The 26,381-nt window shown below is 42.0% G+C and overlaps 1 protein-coding gene across 1 annotated transcript; it reads left to right on the top strand.

Moving 5' to 3' along the window:
• The first annotated feature begins 1,604 nt into the window (after positions 1-1,604).
• Positions 1,605-26,164, top strand: LOC126266588 (uncharacterized). Its single transcript, XM_049992004.1, has 3 exons — positions 1,605-1,681; positions 15,158-15,219; positions 25,431-26,164. Exons 1-3 carry the CDS (start codon positions 1,625-1,627, stop codon positions 25,846-25,848), a joined length of 537 nt encoding a protein of 178 aa, XP_049847961.1. The 5' UTR covers positions 1,605-1,624; the 3' UTR covers positions 25,849-26,164.
• Positions 26,165-26,381: the final 217 nt, after the last annotated feature.

Here is a 26,381-nt window from a genome sequence, read left to right on the forward strand (position 1 = left end):
GAATATCTACGTTTTAGCACAGCATTGTGTAGATAGTGACTCATGGACTGTGAGAAAACCGGAGATGAAGAAAATCGATTCGTTTGAGACCTGGTATTACAGCAGGACGTTGAAAATAAAATTATTCTTAAATAAGGCAGTTCTCCGCAGAATCGGCGAAGAAAGGCGCACAAGGAAAACACAAACAAGAAGGAACAGGATAATACTACATGCGTTCAGGCATCGGTGAATAACGAGCAAGGTATTAGAAAGAGCTGTACATAGCAAAGATTTAAGGTAAGACAGACATTCACGCAGTTAACTGAGGACGTAGAGTGTTAATACTGCTCTTATCTGAAGAGGTTGACACAAGAGAATTTTTCGTGACGGGCAACATCAGACCAATCAGCAGAATGACGCCTCAAAAAGGAAAAAAAACAACATAGTAGTAATACGGCATTACTGGTTCATTCTATAATATTCGGCTTTTCGTGGGTACTGTTTCTGCTTCTATTTAAATTATATCTGTTTTCATTCCGGTCTCGTAAATTGACATAAGGCCGGGAGAGCGGTGTGCTGACAACATGCCTCTCAGTATCCGCCTGCGGTAACACCTGTGCTCTGAGGATCGCTAAGCGGCTTGTCGGTCCCTTCCGGCCTTTATGGCCTGTGCTGGCAGAAATTGGATTTTTATTCTTGTTTTATCACTTGATACTGCTGAAGGTGGTTGTGGTTACAATAAAGCCGGCAATATATACTTTTTTTTGTTCATTAAACAGTAGTTGTTTGATCTGATGTGAAGAACTGTTAGGCATAATCAGCCGTTTATTCACAGAAAAGCTCCAAAGCCAAGTGTACGGATTTCAGCATTAAAAAAAAAAATTCAAGCATGGAGTAAGTCTATTGCCAGATTTATCGCCGTAGCAAATAAGTTTGACTTAAGTGTAAAAGATTTCCAGATACGAGTCAGATTTGGGTTAGACAATTACCAGAGTTCATCTCTATAGTTTTAAATGCATTCTCGTTATGTATTACGAATGTAAATCAATTGTGGCATGAATGTGTTCCTGAAACACCTCAAGGCAAATAAAAGTCTGTGATTTATTCGGAAACTATATTTCTTCCTCTGGTATTTTAAGTCACAATGAGAACCGAACATGGGTAGTGAGTTCGGAATTGCAGCTTCCTAAGGATATGGAGATAGCTTTCGACTCGATTGGAATGACCATAACGACATCCTGCTCGTATTCTAATGTCGTAACCACTCCGTTTGCGAGAGCGGTGTCAATAAGGCCCGAGACTGTTGACACCGCTGGTTTGGATTCCTGATGACTCATTTTCCACCCTTGGTGCCAGCCTGCGAGCCTTTCAGGTATTGCTCGAGTCTAGTTCACCCCCCCCCCTCCCCACCCCTTCCCGCTACCCTATCCATACAGTGTCTTTGGCTAGGGTTAGTACCATCCTTTTGTTGAAGATTGTGACAGTCTTCTTTTCAACGCTCCACAGGCAGGAGGCGCGCAGCTTATGAGGTCATTCTGTGGGTTTCGGAGGTTGTTGGAGACACGTCAGGGCAGTCTTAGGTGTTTTAAGGTGAATCGGCTTCCATAATTTGTTGCTGACGACTACAAGACGGGTAACATCTGCGATGGCAACGTCCGGACCCAATGAAGAGAATGCGGTGATCGACGCATTGAGTCTTGAGGTAAGATTGGAATATATTTCGTGCGTTTCTCAGAGACCTAAGACTCCTAGCCGTCAGATCAGTAAGGAGATCTCGCGACTTACGACGCCAGATGACATTAATGGCGTGTTTTTTGCTAAAATAGCACGAGGTGGTTGCCAGTAAAATCTCTGCATATTTCAAGCGTTATTTCTTTCTGCTTCTGTTCCGTTGGTAAATTTATTATTCAGCGTTTCATTCACGTAGAAAAGCATACTTACTTAACGTCTCAGGTAGCCTTTCTTTGGCGTGTATACTTATTTATGAGTATCTTCAATTCTCGGAATATCGCACGTCTCATTTCGCTTTCCTTGGCGTTAATCCAGATTGAAAATGGAAAGCAAGAAACAAACGTGTGAATGAATGCATATATATCGTTCGAGGCACAGATGCTGCCTTCAAAATCAGTCCGGAAGAGTGTTGCATAATACAAATTTTTCTCCTGTCTTGTTGAAGGACTCGAGTCTTTTCTACTGTAAACTAGTGCGCTTATTTTGTTCAGTGTTTCTTTTCGAGACTGCTTTTATAGTGACTTATACCTATAACGTCTTTACTGTGTATATTAAATAGTGTCCAGAAATAATTCTCTTCACGTGACGTTTTACTCATAACTGATTTCACGTATAATTATGGGCTGAAAGTGATTTTCTTGACGTTCGTTACTGAGCTCAAAGAAACGAATTACGTGTTGTGATGTAGGTATGTACTGTGTAAGAAATATATTTACAGGGACGAGTACATTTACTTCAGCGGTTTTACTTTTATTCCTAAAATGCCATGTACGGTGTCTTGTCAGCAGTTCTTCACTTTAAACTCTAGAATTTATTTATTTATTTTGCTCAGAAACAGTGAATCATTACCCACGTTAACTTGTAACTAGCCACCCAGTGGGAGATATTTTATTTAACAAGACGAAGTCTAGCAAAGTGCTTTGACTTCCAAACACGTTTTTCTCTCGATGAATGTCTTTACCCAATTTGTTACTGTACATACAGGTTGATGCGTAGATATCGCCTTTGATATGAGCGAAATTAACGCGCCGGCCAGCGTGGACGAGCGGTTCTAGGCGCTACAGTCTGGAGCCGCTCGACGTTACGGTCGCAGGTTCGAATCCTGCCTCGGGAATGGATGTGTGTGGTGCCCTTAGGTTAGTTATGTTTAAGTAGTTCTAAGTTCTAGGGGCATGATGACCTCAGACGTTACGTCCCATAGTGCTCAGAGCCATTTGAACCATTTGAAATTAACGCGAAGGTAACTTCTTTTTCGAGAGGTACAAGTGTTTGTTTTCATGTTCAATGTACGCAGTGACAAAATTTTACCAAGTTTCAGATCGAAAATCGTTTTCATTGAACACCATAGGAATTTGAAAGAATTGTCTATCGTTAAAATTTTGCGTATAGTTGGATCCAAAGTTTACTTTTTATCCACGGTATTTCTTGACATGAATTCATCGGAGTGTCTCCTGGTACTTTGGACGTTTTAGTGTTCTTTTCTTTATATTTGTGCTGAGGATGCATCCGTAACGCTAGGAGCTTATTACTTACACACCTGAAGATGAAATGAAATACTGTGGAAAATGGCTCAATGCAGGTAGTGCAGAGGGTCTGATCATGCCATATGTTGTTGTTACCTATTGTTTACTGATTATGATGTGTGCACGCAAATATTACGAGTGTTAAAAGATATTCGATGAGGGTTTTTATTTTAAAAAATGCAACATCTCCGATATCTTTGGTACTGTAGTGTTAAATTTCATTGTCCCTTTGGTTCGTAACAGGTGGCAGTATGGCATTTCACATAACGGCACTGCGGATTAATTGAATGCTATCGTCTTGTACTAACTACTGAAATATCCAGTGCCGTTATCTCAACAAAAACTATAACGGCAAGATCACATTAGTTCCCCAATGCCTTTCATCTGGTGACAAATAGGGTAAAAGCGAGCGACATTTTCATATATCATCTAAATATATGTCGATTAATGTGCAATGTTGTTCTTTGTAATAAATTCAACACATTTATGTTGGACCAAGACAAACAAATGTTGACTTATTACTGAAAAGTTAGTCGACAATAATCTACGGCTTGGCGTACGTTTTTGTGAACACGCAGTCAACGGAGTCCTAGGGATATACAGTTGACGTTGTATCCTTACACAAACGCATAATACAAATGTCCCACTGAATGTGACTTTAGTTAGTTCGTTACATGTTCCATTATTATTTGCTCGGCACATGTGACTATTGACCGAAGTCAGTGAGTTCTAGCTGATTATTTACAGAAGCGTATGTACCATAATGGAACAAGTGTAAGTAGTTGCCGGCCGTGGTGGCGGAGCGGCTCTAGGCACTTCAGTCTGGAACCGCGCGACTGCTACGGTCTCAGGTTAGAATCCTGCCTCGGGCATGGATGTGTGTGATGTCCTTAGGTCAGTTAGGTTTAAGTGGTTCTAAGTTCTAGAGGACTGAGATTAAGTCCCATAGTGCTCAGTGTCATTTGGACCATTTGTAAGTAGTTATTCTACTCGGAAGTGGTGGAAGTTTCCAAATAAATGTTCTTTGATTTTTCTTCAAGGTGTAAGTAGAATAGAGATTTTCAGTTTTTTAACGATAACTTCGCTATTTTACCTTCCTCTTGCATCAATCTGTGAATGTACTAAAACTGTGTGGCGAAAAGTGATCAACCAGTCTCGCAGTCAATAACATCATCTGGCTTACTTTTTCAAATTAATGTTAAATTATGTGTTCGTCTTATCAAAAAGACCTTAGTTCTGTCATAGGGCTAGAGTGAAGGTATTTTTCCTATCTTGAGAAGGGAAGATATAATTTCAAATACCTTTGCAAACTCGCAACCGCTGAGTACAATAGGGGCTCTGTTGTCTTATCAGTCATCCAGCCTCTTCCCCCCTCCCCTCCCCCTTCTCTCCCAGACCTGTGAGCCGGTAGCATTGCAGGACAGCCCAGTCAGCGACCTTCACACCAGGCAACAAGGGCAAACAAACCCCTAAAGTCCGCCACTTAACGACTCTGAGAGTTGCGAAATGTCAGTGCTGAGATCCGAATGCGCAGGATTTAAGTAACTGACTTCCGGAATCAGTACGCCATAGTTTACTTTTGAAATATTCTATCTAGGGGTAATCTGGGAAATAATTGGCACAGGTTCTGAAAAGTATTACAATAATTATACACTTTAAATAGTTACAGATTGATTCTTTCAAAGAAGATAACAGCAACCGAAAGCTATTTATTCCCATAAGCAGCCCCGTTTCCGAATTCGGATTGACAGGTTAATCATCAGATGGCTTATTCCCTTAAGATACATTTTTGTTGTAATGTTCATTAGTTTTCATTCTTGACTCGCCCCCTCCAAGTAATGAAAATTATTTGGTTTTTTGGAGCGTTACAACCAAAACATGTGAGAAATTGTCTATTTCACTGTAATTGTGCATCATAACGACTTCAAAAAATGTAAATAAATTATTAAAGCATCTGATTTAATTACATACGTCGGCGTGGAATTTTCAATTTAGTAACTAAACCATTTTCACTTCCATAACTTTGTTACATTGTTTGAAATAGTTATGTGGAACAGTTACAATTCAATAGACAATTTCTCACATCACGTTTTGGCTGTAGGGCCCCACCACTCCAAGGAATGTAAACTACCTAGGGGAATAAAAAGTGAGAGTTAAAGCCAGCTATAACTAAAATGTATCTTGATGAACAGCCCGTCTGATGATGAACCTGCTGGTTCGAAACCGGTAACGGCGCTATTTATGTGAATAAATAGCATTATAAAAGGTGTCTGGCTGCTGTTATCTTCTTTGCAAGAATCGACCAGTATTTTGCACGCAGCCGCTGTCTCAGACTGTCAGTTTTCGATAAAATAGCATTAAGTAATTGCTATAGTTGAAAAATTGTTCGTGATACATATAGTAATCAATTATTATGCGAACAGTTATCCGAATTATTAAGTATCATTTTTAACAATACTTCTACAGGCTGATCATTAAAGAAAAAGCACCACACAATGTATCAATTACACTGGATTTTGCACAAGTGAGAGTCAGACATATTTGTGTTTCGGGTATTAGAAACCTTTCTTCTCACCAGTTGCCAACGATTACAAGCCGATATTTAATGCTTCCGTCTTGGTTGGAAGCAAGATCTGAAATACGAGAAAGCACAGTGAAGGAAGAATGCTCACAAGGCTATGTTGTGTAGAGCTACCTTTTTCATTAACAGTTAATTTTGTTGAGAGACGGTACCACTAGCATATCAACCTTACTCAGATGTTCAGCAAGCTCCAACCGAGTAGTCGTAACTGTCTGTATTAGTGAATGGTAGTAAGTGTCACGAACTTTAGAAGTTCACATTTGGCTATTTGTTGACGACGCCTAGTGTGCTTCGGTAGCACAGTTGTTAAATTACCGAACCGAAGGTTCGACGCTCTGCTAGTCCTAGGTTATTTTTCTTTTGTCTAGCGCTACACATCATCTTGGTAGCACATGATTTTTTTCGGGGAGAAGTATACTTTCTTGCGGTTCGCTTCGGCAAAGCTGTGGTGTAGTGTCGTCTCAGGTCTGAGGGAGAATAAGGACGACGCACATAAATGCTCACATCCACCGCTTATGGCTGCTACATGGAAATATAACTTCCGTCTCGAGTAGGGAGGAGCCGGCCGCGGTGGTCTCGTGGTTCTAGGCGCGCAGTCCGGGGCCGTGCGACTGCTACGGTCGCAGGTTCGAATCCCGCCTCGGGCATGGACGTGTGTGATGTCCTTAGGTTAGTTAGGTTTAAGTAGCTCTAAGTTCTAGGGGACTGATGACCACAGCAGTTGAGTCCCATAGTGCTCAGAGCCATTTGAGTAGGGAGGATTAAATTTAGCAGACGTTTCTTTGATTTCTTTTGCACGTATGGCACAATACGTTTCATAAAACATCATCGCTCTTGATTCCACATATGGTGCCACATTCATTTGTCAACTGACTACTTACGATACTCCGGGATCGGTCTGCTTATGCTTATCCATAATTCTCGAAGCTACTGGTTAAGAAAAAAGAAACAGTTAATCTTTTTTAGTTTGATACACTGAAAGTTATTCCACAGCCTAACTGAAATTTACATCGTGCTTCGTGCTCTACGGCTAATACAGCTCATCCAGCAAGCCGGTCATCACTATTGGGATAGTCTCTATTTTCTGATTGGTGGGTGTACAGTGAGTCAGAGGTATTTAAATGACACTCGCTTGACGATAATCGCAACGGCGTTTCGAAAAGCGCATTGTTGTTAAATAATTTGTTCATTTATTATAGTTCAGTTTCATGAAAACAGAAGTGAACCGTTACAATTCTAGTTTGAAATGAAGTGACAATCTAATATTTCATTTTCAGTTTGACGTGGTTTCGTTCCACGCTCTCAGGATAAATTTAGAACTTTTTTACTTGAAATATCAGAACCGTCTCAAATTCTGTCATTGTCATGTTTATCTCTCAAATCTTACGTAATGGTACTTACGTCTCCAACTATCGGACCTTCCCGTAGGACACAGCCTATTGGATCTACTTTGTTACCGTGACAACAGCTATGCGTTGCTCTCTGTCTGTCGGTTTCTTTTTATGCTCTCCAAATCATGCGTTATCATCGCATCGGGGTTGCTGTCAAACGTTGTTGTTGTTTTTGTTGTTGTTGTCGTCGTCTTCAGTCCGAAGACTTCTAATAGAGCTCTCCATGCTACTCTGTCTTGTGCAAACCTCTTCACCTCTGAGTAACTACTGCAACTTGCAACCTTCTGAATCTACTAGCTGTTTTCCTCTCTGGGTCTTCCTCTAGAGTTGTTACCATCAACATTTACCTCCAATACTAAACTGGTGATCTCTTGATGTCTCAGAATGTTTCCTGCCAACCGATCCCTTCTTTTAGTCAAATTGTGCCACAAATTTCCTTTCTTCCCAATTCCTTCCAGTACTTTCACAAAATATGCCATGAATCTTTAAACCTTCAGATACTAAGCCTAAGTTGTCAATATTGTTTACCAAGCAGGAGTCTTTTTCTGGGTGCCCCATGTCTCTCGCCCCCCCCCCCCCCCCCCACACACCTCTGTCTCTCTCTCTCTCTCTCTCTCTCTCTCTCTCTCTCTCGTACTAAAAGGTACGACCATACTTTCAGGAAACATTCCTCACACACACACATAAAGAAAAGGTGTTATGTGGACATGTGTCCGGAAACGCTTAATTTCAATGTTAGAGTTCATTCTAGTTGTACTCCCTCGATTCACCGCCAGTTGGCCCAATTGAAGAAAGGTAATGTTGACTTTTGACTTCGGTGCTTGTGTTGACATGCGACTCTTTGCTCTATAGTACTAGCATTAAGCACATCAATACGTAGCATCAACAGGTTAGTGGTAATCACGAACGTGGTTTTGCAGTCAGTCTTGCTGGTACGTTCTGTTGCTGTGTGTTTCCATTCCATGATTAATGTGATTTGAAGAGTATAAAATGAGCTCTAACATGGAAAGTAAGCGTTTCCGGACACATGTCCACATAACATATTTTCTTTCTTTGTGTGTGAGGAATGTTTTCTGAAAGTTTGGCCGTACCTTTTTGTATATATATATATATATATAATATAGTGGTCAGAAGATTACTCAGATTGTTCTTCAGATGTCTAACAGTAATTTAAATTAAATAAGCACCGTTGACGTATTGTTTTATTGTGAAAGAAATTGTGTGCAAATTGATTCCGTGCCATGGCAGCAGTTAAAACTGGACGACGGATATAAGTACCAGACTTTTGTACGTTCTCAGAGTCAAGTTCAGGTAGTGCACTGGATGTTACATCGATGACGAGCCTGGAAAGGTTTAAGAACCGGTTCATGGAATAAATAACTATTTCAGAAAGTGAATGGTTGCGGTTTTCTGTATCTATATTGAATAAAGTCACGGGTTCTTAAACATCCCTAAAGGATAAGCTTAATCTGCTCGACGAATATTTCCGTCTGCTGTCCGCATTTCACAAATTTATTCCATTCGGTAGCAAAGAGCTCCAGCAGTCAGAAGCATACTACATCTACAATTTAATCATTAAGGGGGCATGTTGATACCATCGGACGTTGTGGCTGCAAGATCACTTGATTCGTTGGCTTGGGATATCATTTGGCAATGCCGTAATGGCACCAGTGAGTCACGGAGACAAACGAATTTCTTTTGGCCCTGACTTTGCAGTAAACTCACTCCTTTATCAAAATGTCAACAGAAGTTTCACAGGCTGTATCATCTTTAGAAATGACTTCAAGGTTATCTTAAGATTGTAACGCATCTTGTTCTGGAATTAAGTCCTCGTCAGCTCCGCTACATACATCTTCTGTGTAACTGAAATTACTTTCAACCAGCATCCAAAAAATTTCATCTGATATTTGCTTGATGGACATCTCTGAAAATTTATGGCGTTCGTGTTATGAAAAATAACAAAGAATAAATGCATCCAAATATGTAATGTACCGGACGCAAAGTGTCTTTTTATTTATTTTATATTCTTCTAACGAACTATTCATTGATCTAATTACGTATTACATATTTTAAACAGATACAGGAAGCACAAAAAAATCGAGAATAAATTTTTTGTTACAGTTGCAGCAGCAGCAGCAGCACCACAAATGACTGAGGTTTATAAAGAACCCAACTCGATATTTTTAAAGTTAGACGCAAAGAAAGCCCCAACCATAGTTCTAGTGAAAAAAAGTATGTTTTTTTTAATCCTATTTTAATGTTGACGCAGCGATATGCCTATTGAAGAGACATCAACTTTCTCATTGCAATGCAGACGGCTCTGGTATTACTCCAAGGTGATCGTCATGAAATTGACCAGTTAAAATTGTTACACTGTAAGCATCATCTCCACCGTCTCTGACAGCGAAAAGCAAGCACCTGTGTGCTTTGTTTGCGTTCACGCTATTACCTATCTTGGGGCAACTCTGTGTACGCATTAAGGAAAGTCCAAAAACATTCTGTCAGGGAGATCTTTGCGAAATGACAAAATTAGTGTTGGCCGTTGTCTTGTAGTTCTGACTCTGTCATCCCTATACATATATACCATTGTCATGTTTGTTGCTGACAAAACTCTCTCATTCAGTGGACGTTAGACTCTGCAGCGCTTTACGTTTGTAGTATGTTTTCCTAAACATTGCACAGAAAGTTCAGCGCTTTTTAAGAGGATTCTTTTCCAGTTGGCTTCTAGTAAACCCGAAAAAGAATTGTTACACCTACAAGTTTTCAAATCCAGGAAGGTTTCGTTAAGACAGACTCCTGTTTTTTACAGAAAGTCCTCACTGTCGTTGAAAACTTTCCTCTCTAATGTGCTGTTTATTCGTTCTCTCTCTCTCTCTCTCTCTCTCTCTCTCTCTCTCTCTCTCTCTCTCTCTCTCTCTCTCTCTCTCAGCACACAACTGTTCTATGGGAATTGGCTCCAACATTTTTACTGAAACTGGCTGTGTCACACATGGTTTATTAGGTTTTCATGTCAAGTAATAAATTCCCTCAGATCACGTCTCGACTGACGTTAGTTGAGTAACTGAAGCAAACGAATGCTAAAAGTGTGGGTCGTCCTTTACAGACATGTTTACACCCGAAACGCGTCGGACTTCTTAACACACAGAAAATGCAGTGGCGAGGCACAGTTTGTTACTGGCAAACACCTTGACCAAAGAGGTTTTCATTTGAAATGTTCTATGGAACAGTGGAAACAAACATCGGCCTGACCTTAAAGCCTGCTATTTCTCGAACTCGCCCATATTGTCTCCAGCAGAGCGGCACCTTGATGGGCAGTTGTAATGTAACGGACACTTTGCGCGCTAAACGATAACGCTCATTTAATCACTGTCGCGTGCGAAACAACACTGACATTCAGTACTACTTTGGTACTCATGCGCTATGAAGTATAAACACAGTTTCTATGAAATTCTTTTGTGGATGTCCATTTCTCACTAATACTTTCATTTTAAAACATTCTCGACAGTACACAACGATATTGTACAATTTGCGCGACTGGGAGATATTGGAGCGAAAGATTGATCTCATTCTTCAGTGGAGCATGTGGCACTCCACACCATTGCAGTTACCAGAATTTCGAAACAGACATAATACATTCATTTTCAAAAATCTTTTCACTTAAAATAGATTCTGAAGGAAGGCAATAGGATGGAGATGGACTTTTTTTCTGTACCCCTAACATGAGAACATTTCATTTCTGCTGGACATGGCAAGAAAGCCTTATCGGATAAGAAACAGTACAAACCACACTGAATATTCTGTAACACTGTATTTTGCTATTAACTTGATGTGCTACTCCTATTCATCATTACCATGTTGCGTCTCAAATTTTATGAGACTTGGTACGAACTTTTTATTTAAATTTTGTAGAAATATTTTATACGTTTTGAGATGGTCTGGTGTCCTTTTATTTCGTGTGATCGTGTGTGATGAGGAACTGATACTACACTCTAGTAGAAATATCTTTATTGTAGGCAGTGCAATCGTTTGTGATCCATCATAGTTTTCGGCACACTGTTTCAAATCGCCAGATCTGTCTGTAAAAATTACTAGACTAACAGTTGTGACACATTTCAGCATTGTCCATGAAGTTAATCTATGAGTCAACTTATTTCAGTTTTGATGTACTAGACGATTGGATCTCAGAGGATAAGACGTTTTTTGCCACGAAAAGCGTCTCTTCCCTGTATTTATTCAAAGTACCATTTTTCCTCACCCTTGTTTTCTTTTTTTTTTTGCCATAAACAGAATTTCAACAGTCGATTGCCATCATAAGATGGTTTCCATTCTGATTATTGCAGATGAAGTGGTCAAAAGGACTGAAATTTGGTGAGTGGTACACCGTGTAAAAGGTAGTTTGAAACTTTAGGGTATAGTTTCGAGCAAATTTTGTGGCTTACGAAGTTGTTCATTTTTTTATCGGCATTGTGATTGACACTAATCCACAATCGTAATAACGAAATATTGGTAATCTGCAGTCATTGTGTATAAATAAATGTAAACTGTATGTGTGCAGCAGTTGTGGTTCATAAAGTAATAAAGCCAAAGCGCATAAATGAACGACTGCGCCAAATACGTCGCATTAGTCGTTGCCGTGTTTTCTCTGTAACAGTGAACTCACAGGCTCATGAGTATCCTCTATCAAAGCTTTTGATACATACTCCTTTTTATATTTGTATCGACGAGTCATGGTCTATACTCACTGCTCATAATACTGCATTATACGTATTCTTTTTGAATGTATTATGTTGAAGTGAAGCCTTGACTGGTCTTCGTCTGTAAAGTGTCCCTGAATGGCAAAGGCCATTTTCAGTCTTTTTAGGTTGTATCTGTTTTCCCAAAATATATTCTAAAACTGAGGCACACTGTCAGTCTGGATCTGAGCTCCATTAACTGTGCGCACTTAGGTTCTTACTATACTTCATGACACTGTCCCAGAAATCTCAGTCCGAACAGGCCTCGGAAGGGCAAACAGAACCGACCGATCACCGTGTCATCCTCAACGATAGGCGTCACTGGATGCGCACATGGAAAGGCACGTAGTCAGCACACTACTTTTCCGGCTGTTCTCAGTTTTAGGGACTGGTGTCCCTACTTCTCAGTCAAGTAGCTCCTCAACTGGCCTCACAAGGGCTGAGTGCATCCCACTTGCGAACAGCACTCGGCAGACCCGGACGGTCAACCATACAAGTGCTAGCCAAGCCAGACAGCGCTGAAGTTCCGTGCTCTGACTGAAACTGGTGTTGCCACTGCGGCAACACCGTTGGTACAGTGAGATTAGCGCACGGTTATACGTTTGTCGGGCGTTACACATCACAGTGTTGGATAAAGTTGTTGGTGGCAACAGTTTCTGTGCCTTCGATGGATAGTTCTGCTAGGTGCGATTTCATGTTGTCGATTTTAACTCACATTGCAAACTACGTTGAAGATAATCATATAAAAGGCTTGGCATGTAATAATAGTGCGATTCTTCATGCTGTGTCTTAATAAGTTGGATGATAATATCTGTTACAACTGCACTCTCCCCGAACGACGCAACCGCCATGAACGAACCGTTGTTGTTGTCTACAGTCCTGAGACTGGTTTGATGCAGCTCTCCATGCTACCCTACCCTGTGCAAGCTTCTTCATCTCCCAGTACTTACTGCAATCCACATCCTTCTAAATCTGCTTAGTGTATTCATCTCTTGATCTCCCTCTACGATTTTTACCCTCCACGCTGCCCTCCAGTGCTAAATTTGTGATCCCTTGATGCCTCAGGACATGTCCTACCAACCGATCCCTTCTTCTAGTCAAGTTGGGCCACAAACTTCTCTTCTCCCCAATCCTATTCAATACTTAATTACATACGTGATCTACCCATCTAATCTTCAACATTCTCCTGTAGCACCATATTTCGAAAGTTTCTGTTCTCTTCTTGTCCAAACTATTCGTGGTCCATGTTTCACTTCCATACATGGCTACACTCCATACAAATACTTTCAGAACCGACTTCCTGACACTTAAATCTATAACTCGATGTTAACAAATTTCTCTTCTTCAGAAACGCTTTCCTTGCCATTGCCAGACTGCATTTTATATCTTCTCTACTTCGACCATCATCAGTTATTTTGCTCCCCACATAGCAAAACTCCTTTACTGCTTTAAGTGTCTCATTTCCTAATCTAATTCCCTCAGCATCACCCGATTTAATTCGACCACATTCCATTATCCTCGTTTTGCTTCTGTTGATGTTCATCTTATATACTCCTTTCAAGACACTGTCCATTCCGTTCAACTGCTCTTCCAAGTCCTTTGCTGTCTCTGACAGAATTACAATGTCATCGGCAAACCTCAAAGTTTTCATTTCTTCTCCGTAGATTTTAATACCTACTCCGAATTGTTCTTTTGTTTCCTTTACTGCTTGCTCAATACACAGGTTGAATAACATCGGGCATAGGCTATAACCCTGTCTCACTCCCTTCCCAACCGCTGCTTCCCTTTCATGCCCCTCGACTCTTGTAACTGCCATCTGGTTTCTGTACAAATTGTAAATAGCCTTTCGCTCCCTTTATTTTACCCCTGCCACCTTTAGAATTTGAAAGAGAGTATTCCAGTCAACATTGTCAAAAGCTTTCTCGAAATCTACAAATGATAGAAATGTAGGTTTGCCTTTCCTTGATCGTTCTTCTAAGATAAGTCGTAAGGTCAGTATTGCCTCACGTGTTCCAACACAACGATGCGTTATCGTAAGCCAAATCTGGATATGCACAGAATCACTTTCATATGATATTGATCTGCAGATACTCGTAACAGGTTACAAATTTAGATCCAGTTTAACTTATTCCATCCACTAAACATGAACACTGAAAATACAATGTCACCAGTATTTATCATGTATTTATGGAATCCGATATGTCTTGAAAAATTCGGCAATATAAATCAGAACATTTGATTGAGCTTTCTCATAGAAAGGCCAGTTCTCTCGAATAAAACCCGCGTAAGGTTACTTTTACTGTACTGAATCAAGCAGCATCAAAATACAGCAAAGTGATGAGCTTACATTGTTTAATCATCCCATCATTTGAAACAGTCTACCAAAGTGTCCTCCGCTTTATTATTAGCAATTTTATATTTGTACAGTTTTTCTCGTACTTTACTTCTACAATATGGGCCGGCCAGAGTGGCCGAGCGCTTCTAGGCTCTACAGTCCCGAACCGCGCGACCGCTACGGTCCCAGGTTCGAATCCTGCGTCGGGCATAGATGTGTGTGATGTCCTTAGGTTAGTTAGGTTTAAGTAGTTCTAAGTTCTAGGGGACTGATGACTTCATATGTTAAGTCCCATAGTGCTCACAGCCATTTGAACCATTTTTCTACAACACCGTTTATTTACTCACTAGCGTAAATTTCAGCTTAATCCAGATGGAATGACGAAACGTATATTAGTGGAGTTTAAATGTAAATATTAAAAATAAAAGGAAAAAGACGTCGAAATGTTCGCAATATTTCTAGCATCACATATCTTTGAGTTTCTGTAAGGCGACTTAGTATTATCAATATTTACATATACTACTGAACTCTCGCTACTGTCTGGGACTCTATGGTGGATTCAGAGTTATGGGGGAGATTATAGCGATGAAAATCTCACGGAGTTTGCATTTTTATGAATTAGTAAGGTTTTATGTAATCATTTAATTAGGGATGTCATTCTGTACTCTGCAGCGTAGTTTTTATTCGCAAAGAAGAATCTCAGACAAAATGTTAAATTTCTTTTCATACATAGTGGATCTATTATGATAGGAATTTGTAATTGAAAATCGCATGAGACAAGAAATTGGTTGGCGAAAGACAGTCCCTGTGACATAAACCTTGTCTGTTGTTGAAGTAAACGTTTTTAAATTCTTTCATTAATGTATTTTTCGTTTGCATTTCAGGAAATTTTGGTCTCCTCAATGAAGAGTATCCACTTAGATGCAGCCAACAAAGACAACAAGAAGTAAGTAACCGTTATTTGAAACATTTTTTCTTTTGTAGAACTTCTATTATGTCTCGGTTTCCTGCCATTATCTTACTATGCAAGGTCCAGTACAAGATTTTCCTAACGTGTCACTAATACGAGGCACACATTGTTCCTTTCTGCCTGCAATAATGCTTCAATGAGTTGCTGCGCACTCGTTTGTGAAGCAGATGACAGATACTACGAAGTAGTAGACAAACTCAGACTACTTCTTTACTGTTACCAGCATGTAAATGAAAAACGAAAGAGATTGTACGGTGTTGTAAACTACTGGTGTTGCTATGCTGATCTTCAGCCAGAAGGCTGGTTTGATGCAGCACTTCTGTATAGTGTATCCCTCGCAAATCTCTTCATCTTTGCACTGCTACAGGCGTCTACAACCATCTCGACTTCCTTGATGTATCCAAGCCTCAGTCTTCTTCCATAATTATTAACCCAACGGTTTCTTTAATTACAATATAAGCTAATCAAGAAGTGTTCTATCAATTTATTCGTTCTTTTAGGAAACTTGTGCCACCAGTTTTTGTTTCCATTTTTTAATCAGTAGCTCCCCACCTCCTCATTAGTTACTCGGCCTAGCCATCTAATCTTCTGTAGGCGGCACCAGAATTCTCGATCTTCTGTTCTCTTCATGCATGAACAGTGTGTCGTCGACGTTTCACTTCCGCGTAGTGTTACGCACCAAGCAAAATATTTTCGGAAGAGACACCTTAACACTGAAATTTATGTTCTCTTTTTCAGAAACACTTTTCTTTCTATCGCCACTTAGCATTTTAGATCCTTTCTACTTCTGATCCTCAAATAGCAAAACTCGAGTACCTTCAGCGATAAGCTTCCTAATTTGACAACTAAGTTCTTGGCAATGTGTTCAGGGAACAACCTTTGAGCTGTTTCTCTACCGTTACATCCTGGAACATCCCGCGATCTTTGATTTCTCTCATTTTATTACGATAATCATTTCTTCCTATGTAGGTGGGTGCCAACAAAATATTTTCACACTCTGATGAGAAAGTTGATGATAGACATTTCATGACAAGATCCTTTACACAGCGAAAAAGCTTTTCTTTTATCACTGCTACCCGAATTCGGGTATCGTATCTATGGAGCTGCAGTCTCTCTCCTATTTCGCGATAATATAAAACGAGCTGGCCTTCTTTGGCTTCGTCAATACTAGCTGATGCGAAGCCGTCACAACACAGCAACCCCAACAATGTGTGGAGAAGCATAGCGTAAGCAGTCTCCTTAGCAGTCATCTTGCATTATCTAACTGTTCTGCCAATAAATCGCAGTCTTCGGTTTGCTGTTCACACTTTAATTGTCCGCAGATTGTGGTCTAGTGGCTAGCTTTGCTGACTCTGGATCACGGGGTCCCGGGTTTGATTCCCGGCCGGGTTGGGGATTTTCTCTGCCAGGGGACTGGGTGTTCGTGTTGTCCTCGTCATTTCGTCGTCGTCGTCGTTCGTGACAGTGGTTAGATTGGACTGTGAAAAAACATTGGGCTGTCTAAAAATTGGGACTTTTTACGAGACCTGATGACCGCGCAGTTGAGCGCCCTACAAACTCATCATCATCATCATACTTGTAACCCCTAAGTATTTAGTCGAACTAATAGCCTTTAGGTTTGTGAGACTCATCGTACAACCGAAATGTAGCCATTTCCTTTTTGTGCTCATGTGGATGACTTCACACTTTTCTTTATTTAGTTAATTGCCACCTCTCGCACAATACAGATACCTTGTCTAGATCATTTCGCAAATGTTTTTGATGTTGTCATGACTTTACAAGACGGTAAATAACAGAATCACCTGCCAAAACTCTACGAGGGCCATTCAGGTTGCGTGCCAAATAGGTTATGCAAATCGGGAACAGCAGAGGGCGTGCAACATTTCCGGAGGGAACGCCAGATATTACTTCAGTTTTACTCTATGACTTTCCGTCAACTACTACGAACTGTCTCTCCCCTGAGGGGTAATCACGAATCCAGTCGCACAGCTGGTAAGATACTCCATAGGCACGCAGTTTGATGAGGAGTCGCTTGTGAGGAACTGGGTCAAAAGACTTCTGGAAACCTGACAACATGTAATCAGTGTGACATCTTCTGCCGATAACGCTTATTACTTCGTAAAAGTAAAGAACGACTTTTGTTTCACGAAAGGACGATATTTTCTGAATCCGTATTGACTGTTCGTCAATAAATCTTTTTTCTTTCAGGTAATGCACAATGCTCGAGCGTAGTACATGTTAAAAATTACTACTGCAAATCCCTGTTAACGTTATGGGTTTTTAACTCGGCAGATTATTCTTATTTCTTTCCTTGTACACCTTTAGGCACGGATTTTTCAACGAGCGAGTGACTGTATATGATTGCTAAATATGGAGTTATTGTATGAGTATACTCTAAAATGAACCTGACTGGTAAGAAGTCTGGGCCGGAGGCCTAAGATTTATTAAGTTATTTAAGCACTGAGATTTAATTCGACTACTTTCGATTACTCTTGTTTTATTTTTTGGACATCCATCTTAGAGTGGTTTTTCAAGACACTAATCATTTAGTTCAGCTGTCGCATGAAATGCTTTCCGTCGCTAACAGATTTCCGTCGCCAACAGATTTCCGTCGCCAACAGATTTCCGTCGCCAACAGATTTCCGTCGCCAACAGATTTCCGTCGCCAACAGATTTCCGTCGCCAACAGATTTCCGTCGCCAACAGATTTCCGTCGCCAACAGATTTCCGTCACTAACAAACCTCAAATATTTTTCGTACCTGAACCTTAATTTTCTATACAAATGTCTCATTCTTTTCAGTTATTTTTTGTTCAGTCTGCAGACAGCATAATGTTGGGTGTCCGCTATAGCCCAGTCTCATTCCTTTAACAACTACTGATTCTCATTGATGTCCTTTGACTCTTGTGACAACAGTTTTTCTTCAACAGTCGTAATCTTGTGTTGCTTGTGTATTGTCCCTGTTACATTCAGAATTTACTGTAAATACATGTTTATCTTTCTTCAACGTGTCATCTAAAGTGAGTGTTTAGGGCAGTACGCCTTCGCACGTTCTGCTTTTCTTACGGAATCAAGTTTCATCGTTCCGCAGGTCAGTTACTTTCATTTGTACTGTTCTTCTGAAGACAAACCAGGCTTACTTTTTGGAAGAAACACTTCTTAAACTGATTGTTCAATAATATTCCGCTTGCCAGCAGTTGCCTTCTTTGGTAGCCCTATTGCGAGTTTTACACTGTTCTTGAAACCTGCGGCATTTGGGCTATCATATTCTACATATCGACTAAAGCAGTTTTGCACAGTGGCTGATATCCACTGTTTTATCGAATCATGAGCCGCATTTGTTAATCTTAAATACCATTTTCTGCCTCCAATTTCATTATTGAGGATTGTATTTGTCTTACTGTTTTCATTTTCGCGCGAGACTACACTCAATTCCAGATAAATTTACACTGTTCGTTCAATATTTTCTAGATTATAATTTTGTACGAGAAACGCTTGATGGTATCACTCCAACTAAATACGGAATTCTGTAGACTGAAGTACCTTTTGGAGCGTTGTACAACAGTGTGTTTCAATTACTACGATGGTGCGTGCTTATATTTTCCCGCTGTTTTCCAGCCCACAGTAGAGTTGTGAATCTAATTTGGCTCCAAACTAAATCTCAAATGTGCCCTGAAGGGCCAGGACGTTGAACAGATGCAACGGAATCGGAGGGCGATTAATAAATAGCATTCCAAGAAATTGCAGAGCCTCTACGATTGGCCATGCGAGTGCTCGGCGAGGAAAGAGACGTACAAGGGCTGGACAAAAATACGGAAACGCTTTAAGATACGCGGGCTTGGACGTAAATGCAGATGTCATCCAACCAGCAAGTTGCGCTGTTGTATTTGATCAGTTCAATGCACTTACTACGTTGCAAGTGCCAGTTGTGATCTGTACAACATGCTGTGTAACTGTGAATGCATCATGTCTAGGTTGTCACTTAGAACGTGAACAAATTGTTGATGCTTGCGTGGTGGATGTTTCCCGGAACAAGGTAGGCGAAGTATTTGGAATGGTATCGGAAATGTATCTCGCATATAGGGTAAGCGGAAGACATCGGCCACTAAATCTCAAAGCGGCAGACGGCCGTTGAGGAGGATTACGACAACGAATAGGGGACCGGCATCAGCAAAAATCACTATAGAACTGAATGTCGCACTTCCGGCCATCGTCGGAAATTCAGGGCAAGAGGGAACTGCAAACCCATTTATCTGTGGTACAAATGCCTTTAACAGGAAAATGTTTTGGCGAGGCCGTAAATCCTACAATGTGGAGCAACGGAAGAGAATAATTTGGTCGGATGGGTGTTACCTCACTCTGATTCCAACCTCTGGCCGAGTTAACGTCAAAGTGGTTCGGCGGTGATTTGGGCAGCCGTATGGTGGTATTTCATTCGCCCTGTGGCTCCTCTGCAAGGAGGTTGATCAGGTCGTTCTCATAGTGCAGTCTTTCCTCCGCAAAGGTCATACTTTGTTCAAAGATGATAGGGGTCCTATTCACAGAGGTCGCATTGTCCAGGACTGGTTTTCTGAGCACAAGGACGAATTGTCATTTCTCCCCTGATCACCAGTCACCGTTTCTCCATATTACTGAGCCCTCATGGTCTGATTAAACGCTGTTGCACACCACACACGTTGTGTGCTAGTTGATGAACGTAATGGGTATGTAGGTCTGCATTATGCTATTTCAGAAACTGTTAATTGTTTAATCTGTCATTTCAGTTTTCACACTCAAGATTTGTCAAAAGTATGTGAATTAAAGCAAACAATGAATTTTTATCGGGCGCTCTCTAAATTTGATCGATTGATTGATTTAAGTTGATCAGATTCCTGCTTTCAAACCCTCTTACATCGTGCCCGGGTTTCTCACATACCGAATATTTTTTTACGTGATAGTAACCCGAGGAAAAAAACAATACTTTTAATGGGAAAAATTGTCTGTAGAGACTATAAGAATAAACAGTATTGGCTAAAAGCTAGTATAGTTGATAGTGACAGTACTTCTAATTCTTCTGCTTCCGATGATGATGATGATGATGATGATGATGATGATGATGATGATGATGTGGTGGTGGTGGTGGTGGTGGTGGTGGTGGTGGTGGTGGTGGTGGTGGTGGTGGTGGTGATAGCGGCAGCTATAAAAGGAAATAGAAATTTAAGGAGACTGCACCAGCTATGAACGCTGGGAAATGAGGAAGTTATATTTGGAAAGAAGATTGTAAAGGGGTAACGAGATCGTACAGCGACAATGGTAGTCATTATTGGAGCTTCAGTAGATATGTAATTGACCATATTTCTTAAACTGGAGATGTTACTCAGCTCTCTAATACAATATGGGAGGTTATTCCATAGTCGCAATGCTGCTGCTGAAAATGACATCGAACAAGTTCAAAAATGCCTCTGAGAACTATGGGACTCAACATCTGAGGTCATCAGTCCCCTAGAACTTAGAACTACTTAAACCTAACTAACCTAAGTACATCACATACATCCATGCCCGAGGCAGGATTCGAACCTGCGACGGTAACAGTCACGCGGTTCCGGGCTGAAGAGCCTAGAGCCGGTCGGTCACCGCGGCCGGCTCGAACAAGTCGCTGAGCGATGAAGAGAGACATAAAGGATATTGCTCTGGTAGGATCGGATTTTTCTGCATGGTTGTTGAGACAAGATCATTTAGATCGAGAGGACAGATGAGAGACAGTGACGTTGATACGATAATAAAGGAGACAGTGTGTGTGGAACTCTTTGCAGTCGTCCCCACGCAGTCAGGATAGCTGTGTGTATCATTGGCATATCGTTGTGAAATATGAACGAAGAGTCGAACGTCACAGATGTATCAAACACAGGCGATCATAATCAGTCCCACTCGAAGCGCGCTTTACTGAAAAACCTTTGCAGGATAACTTCACTGTAATCAATAACTGGAATTATAAGCATTAGTACAAATTTCTTTTTCAGGTCAAGAAGGAAGAGCTTTTCATATTTTCGCTGGGCGTAGAGAGACAGTGGTGCCTTCTTCTACATTGCAGCTATGTGCTCAGTCTGGTTTAGATTTTCATCTACTATTACTCCCAGATCGTTTGCTGAGTGAGACACATTTATTGTTGTCCCATTTAGGATTACAGACCGTAGAAATTGCTGATGTATCTGGTTAAAGAGCCTAGAAAGACTAACAAGTAACGTTTGGGTTTTGGGTGGACTGAGTATTAACCCTACATTTAGTGCCCCTCTTGATAGTGCACGCAGGTCATTATTGAGATTCTCGATAGCTTTCTTCAGTTTCATTGGCTCGGCACTCAGATGCAACTGGAGAAAGTGTGTACAAATGAGTATAGAACCTGATACTTAAATGGGGGAGGGGGGGGTGCATGATAGCACGTGCCTCGTGTGTGACGTTACGGTGCTGCACACTACGTACTACTTGTATCCGGCACGAGGCACGAGAAGACCCATTGCACTGCACTTGGCGAAAAATTTAGGCTGCTAAGTTTAGCAAGTAAAGTGTCGAAATCAGTGTCAAAAGCTTTTCTGAAGTCAAAGAAGCACGCGATAGTCGTCTCTAGTCCATTCATGACAGGCTTGAGGTTACCCATTACCTTAATTAAGGCAGATGATGCGTTGCGCTCTTCCCGGAAACTTTATTGGTATTCGTTTAATAGACTGATTGTTGTTAATAGTATGCTAGCTGGTCATGGACTATTTATTCTAAGGCCTCGGAAAGTGCAGGCAGAATGCAGTCTTGTTCAGGAGTACGATGCACGGAAAAGGCACTAAGGGTACCACAGCCGTTATGAAATATATGAAATGTATCCGCAGTTGCGAATTTGGGCGATGACGACGGTGAAAACTTGGGTCGGACCAAGAATTGGACCCAGATTTTCCGCTTATCCCGAGCGGTCGCCTTACCATTAGGCTTTCCGTGCACGCTTTACGACCAGATTAAAGCTTCTATATGTGGTAAACCATGCGTCTACAACCTGCAGTTGTACATCAATTATGTAATTCCTCTAAAGGGGAAACATTTTGGTTAAGTCACTTGCCCAGTGTTGGGGGAGAAATACGATACTGCAGAGCTTGTGTTATACAGAAGTACATCGCATCGTATTTGTCCGAAGGAACTTTGCATCGTATCTCTGAACAATGCAGGCATTGCCTTATTGTATTTTTCTGCCGACACCTGGAAATCGACATAATCTAAACGTCTCCCCTGCACAGGAATATACACTGAGGTGAATAATGTGGTGACATACCTCATAATATCGTATCGATCCTCATTTCTCCCGGTGTAGTGCAGCAGCCATGGACTCTGAGTTGTTGAAAGTCCTCCGCAGAAATAGAGCCATATTGCCCTTATAGCTGCCCATAATTGTGAAAATGTCTCCAGTACAGGATTTTGTACACGAACTGACCTTTCAGTTATCGCTCGTAAATGTTCAATGGGATTCTAGTAGGACGAATTGTCCAGAATTTTCCTCAGACCAATTGCAAACGATTGGGGCCAGGAGATACAGTGCAATGTCATCGATAAATATTTCATTGTTGTTTGGAAACATGAAGCACATGAGTGGCTGCAAATGGTACCCAAATAACCGAACGTAAGTTCCCAGTCAATGATCGGGTCACTTGGACCAAACGATCCAGTTCATTCCATGTAAACATAGTCCACACCATTATGTAGTCGCCACCAACTTCCGCTGTGTCTTGTTGACTGCGGAGTCTGCGGCACATTCTAACAATACCATTAGATTTTATTAACGGCAGTAAGGACTCGCCTGACCAGGCCACTGTTTTCCAGCCATCCAGGTTCCAACAGATAGGATAACGAGCCCAGGAGAGGCTCCGTAGGCGATGTTGTTCTGTTAGTGAAGGCATTCGCATTGGTCGTCGTCCGCCACAGCCATTAACACTGAAGTTCTCCGCACAGTCCTAACGGATACGCTCATCGTAGGTCCCAAATTGATTTCTGCGGTAATGTAACGCGGTGTTGCTTGTCTGTTAGCACTGACAGCACTGACATCACTACGCAAACACTGCTGCCCTCGATCGTTAAGTGGAGGCAGTCGGCCACTACGTTGTCCGTTGTAAGAGAGGTAATACATGAAATTTGGTATTCTCGGGGCACTCTTGAGACTGTGTCTCGCAATGTTGAATTCTTTAGCGATTTCCGAAATGTGATGTCCCGTGCGTACAGCATTTCCAACTACCGTTCCGCTTTCAAAAACTTTTTCTTCAGGTCGTGCAGTTATAATCACGTGGAACACCGTTTCGCATGAATCATCCGAGTACAAATAACAGACCCGCCAATGTACTGTCCTTTCATCCCTTGTGTACATGTTACTACCGCCATATACACTACTGACCATTAAAATTGCTACACCAAGAGGAAATGCAGATAATAAGCGGGTATTCATTGGACAAATATATTATACTAGAACTGACATGTGATTACATTTTCACGCAATTTGGGTGCACAGATCCTGACAAATCAGTACCCAGAACAACCATCTCTGGCCGTAATAACGGCCTGCATACGCCTGGGCATTGAGTCACACAGCTTGGATGGCGTGTATAGGTACAGCTGCCAATGCAGCTTCAACACGGTAACACAGTTCCTCAACAGTAGTGAATGGCCTATTGTGACGAGCCAGTTGCTCGGCCAACATTGACCAGACGTTTTCAATCGGTGAGAGATGTGGAGAATGTGCTGGCCAGGGCAGCAGTCGAACATTGTCTATATCCAGAAAGGCCTGCACAGGATCTGCAACATGCGGTCGCGCATTATCTTACTGAAATGTAGGGTTTCGCAGGGATCGAATGAAGGGTAGCGCCACGGGTCGTAACACATCTGAAATGTAACGTCCACTGTTAAAAGTGCCGTCAATGCGAACAAGAGGTGACGGAGATGTTACCAATGGCACCTCATACCATCACGCTGGGTGTTACTCCAGTATGGTGACGACGAATACAGGCTTCCAATGTGCGTTCACCAGGATGTCGCCAAACACGGATGCGACCATCGTCATGCTGGAAACAGAACCAGGATTCATCCGAAAAAATTATGTTTTGCCATTCGTGCACCCAAAGTCGTCGTTGAGTACAACAGCGCAAGTGCTCCTGCCTCTGATGCAGCGTCAAGGTTAACCGGAGCCATGGTTGTTGTCTTGCAAACGTCCCCATCTGTCGACTCAGGGATCCAGACGTGGCTGCACGATTCTTTACAGCCATGTGGATAAGATGCCTGTCATCTCGACTACTAGTGATACGAGGCCGTTGGGATCTAGCACGGCGCTTTCGTATTAGCCTCCTGAACCCACCGATTCCATGTTCTGCTAACAGTCATTGGATCTCTACTAACGCGAGCAGCAATGTCGCGATACGATAAACCACAATCGCGATAGGCTACAATCCGACCTTTATCACAGACGGGAACGTGACGGTACGCATTTCTCCATCACAACAACGTTTCACCAGGCAACGCCGGTCAACTGCTGTTTGTGTGAAAAATCGGTTGGAAACTTTCCTCATGTCACCACTTTCTAGGGGTCGCCACCGGCGCCAACCTTGTGTGAATGCTCTGAAAAGGTAATCATTTGCATATCACAGCATATTCTTCCTGTCGGTTAATTTTTGCGTCTGTAGCACGTAATCTTGGGGCTGTAGCAATTTTAATGGTCAGTAGTGTATATACGCGCATATCGCTACGCCAAAGCAGTTGTCCGCTGAATGTACGTAATGGATGTTACAGTGCAAGTTGTAGATACAAGGTTGATGACGTATGGAAGCTGGAGTCTGGGCGTGAAGCGCGCTCGGAGAAACTTATTATAAGGTGACCACTGGCTATAAGCGGGAAATCCGGGTTCTAGTACCGACCTAGCAAAAATTTCCATTTTCATTGCTTTATACGATGAGAGTTGTCCATGTTGGCAACTGGTAATAACTTCAATTTTAGATAGTGGCTTAACTAGTCCCAGTTTCCGGATATAAGGGACAGCCCTCGTGGCTCTGTATTAGATGAAGAGATGTGTTATAGCGGGACGAAGTGAGTCAATAGTTAGCTTCATCATTTGGTCTGTGCCAGTAGATACGGCTGACCATGTCCACAACAAAATGGCTCCCGCTAACTCGGACCAACTGTCTGTTACCACAGGGACGAGGACATCACTGGTGCGTCGCCGAGGGCGCGCCGGCGCCAGTTCAAGCGGTGCGGCGACGAGGAGCGGCTGTCACTGCTGAAGGAGGCCCAGAGAAACTGCCGGAAGCTGAAGAACGGGGCCCACATGCGGCTGTACGTGCGAGAGCTGACGGCGTACGTGTGGAGCTGTCCGCTCAGCTTGCGGAAGGCACTCGAGGAGGCGGGCGTGTCGAAGAAGGAGGCGCGCCGTAAGGCGAAGGACCCGAATCTGGTGGTGCAGCCGAGCCGGCCCGCCACCAACGGCTACATGGGACGGGCGAGCATCTGGGCCCCGGAGGGCTTCAACCCGCTACTCGACCTGAGCCACCTGCTCAGCAGCCCCGAGCCGCAACAGGACGAGGGGCACCACGGCGGCGACGGGGCCCTCAAGTGATTTCTTCACCACTCTGCAGTCCCCGACAAATCTCCACACGCAGCGTCCTACAAGGGAATCCCTGCGTGAAATCGTTAACGCACTGAGCGTGACCACCGCCGTATCAGACTTTTCAACAGGCCCCACTGCTTCAAAACAAAACAAAGAAAGTGAAAACCACCTCAGTTACTGTCAATTTCGGGCTACCTTACCCAAATAATTCCATTCTCATTAACTTGTTGAGCAGCAACACAGCAAGACACAAGTTGTAATGACAACGAATGCATAGTTGCACATAATACTGAAACAGTGTTAAATAGCGCTAATTTGTATGAACATAAACTCGTACGAATAAAACAGATTTATAAAAACAATTTGTACAAAACATTTTATTGTTTTACAGCATCTCTTTCCTTAATTATCAACTCGAGTAAATTCAATGTTTTTGTGTCTCGAGATAATGGATTAATATGATGTATAAAAATTAAAACTGTGTGCCGGACCGAGACTCGAACTCGGGACCGTTCTCTTAGTCTGCCAGGAAGTTTCATATC

This window comes from Schistocerca gregaria, chromosome 1 (assembly GCF_023897955.1).
Source record: "Schistocerca gregaria isolate iqSchGreg1 chromosome 1, iqSchGreg1.2, whole genome shotgun sequence".
In the NCBI taxonomy this organism is placed as follows: Eukaryota; Metazoa; Arthropoda; class Insecta; order Orthoptera; family Acrididae; genus Schistocerca; species Schistocerca gregaria.

Coding starts and splice junctions, on each gene's coding strand:
- LOC126266588 (XM_049992004.1), top strand. CDS start 1,625: ATGGCAACGTCCGGACCCAATGAAGAGAATGCGGTGATCGACGCATTG. Junction 1,682..15,157: donor TCGACGCATTGAGTCTTGAG/GTAAGATTGGAA, acceptor TTTGCATTTCAG/GAAATTTTGGTCTCCTCAAT. Junction 15,220..25,430: donor GCCAACAAAGACAACAAGAA/GTAAGTAACCGT, acceptor CTGTTACCACAG/GGACGAGGACATCACTGGTG.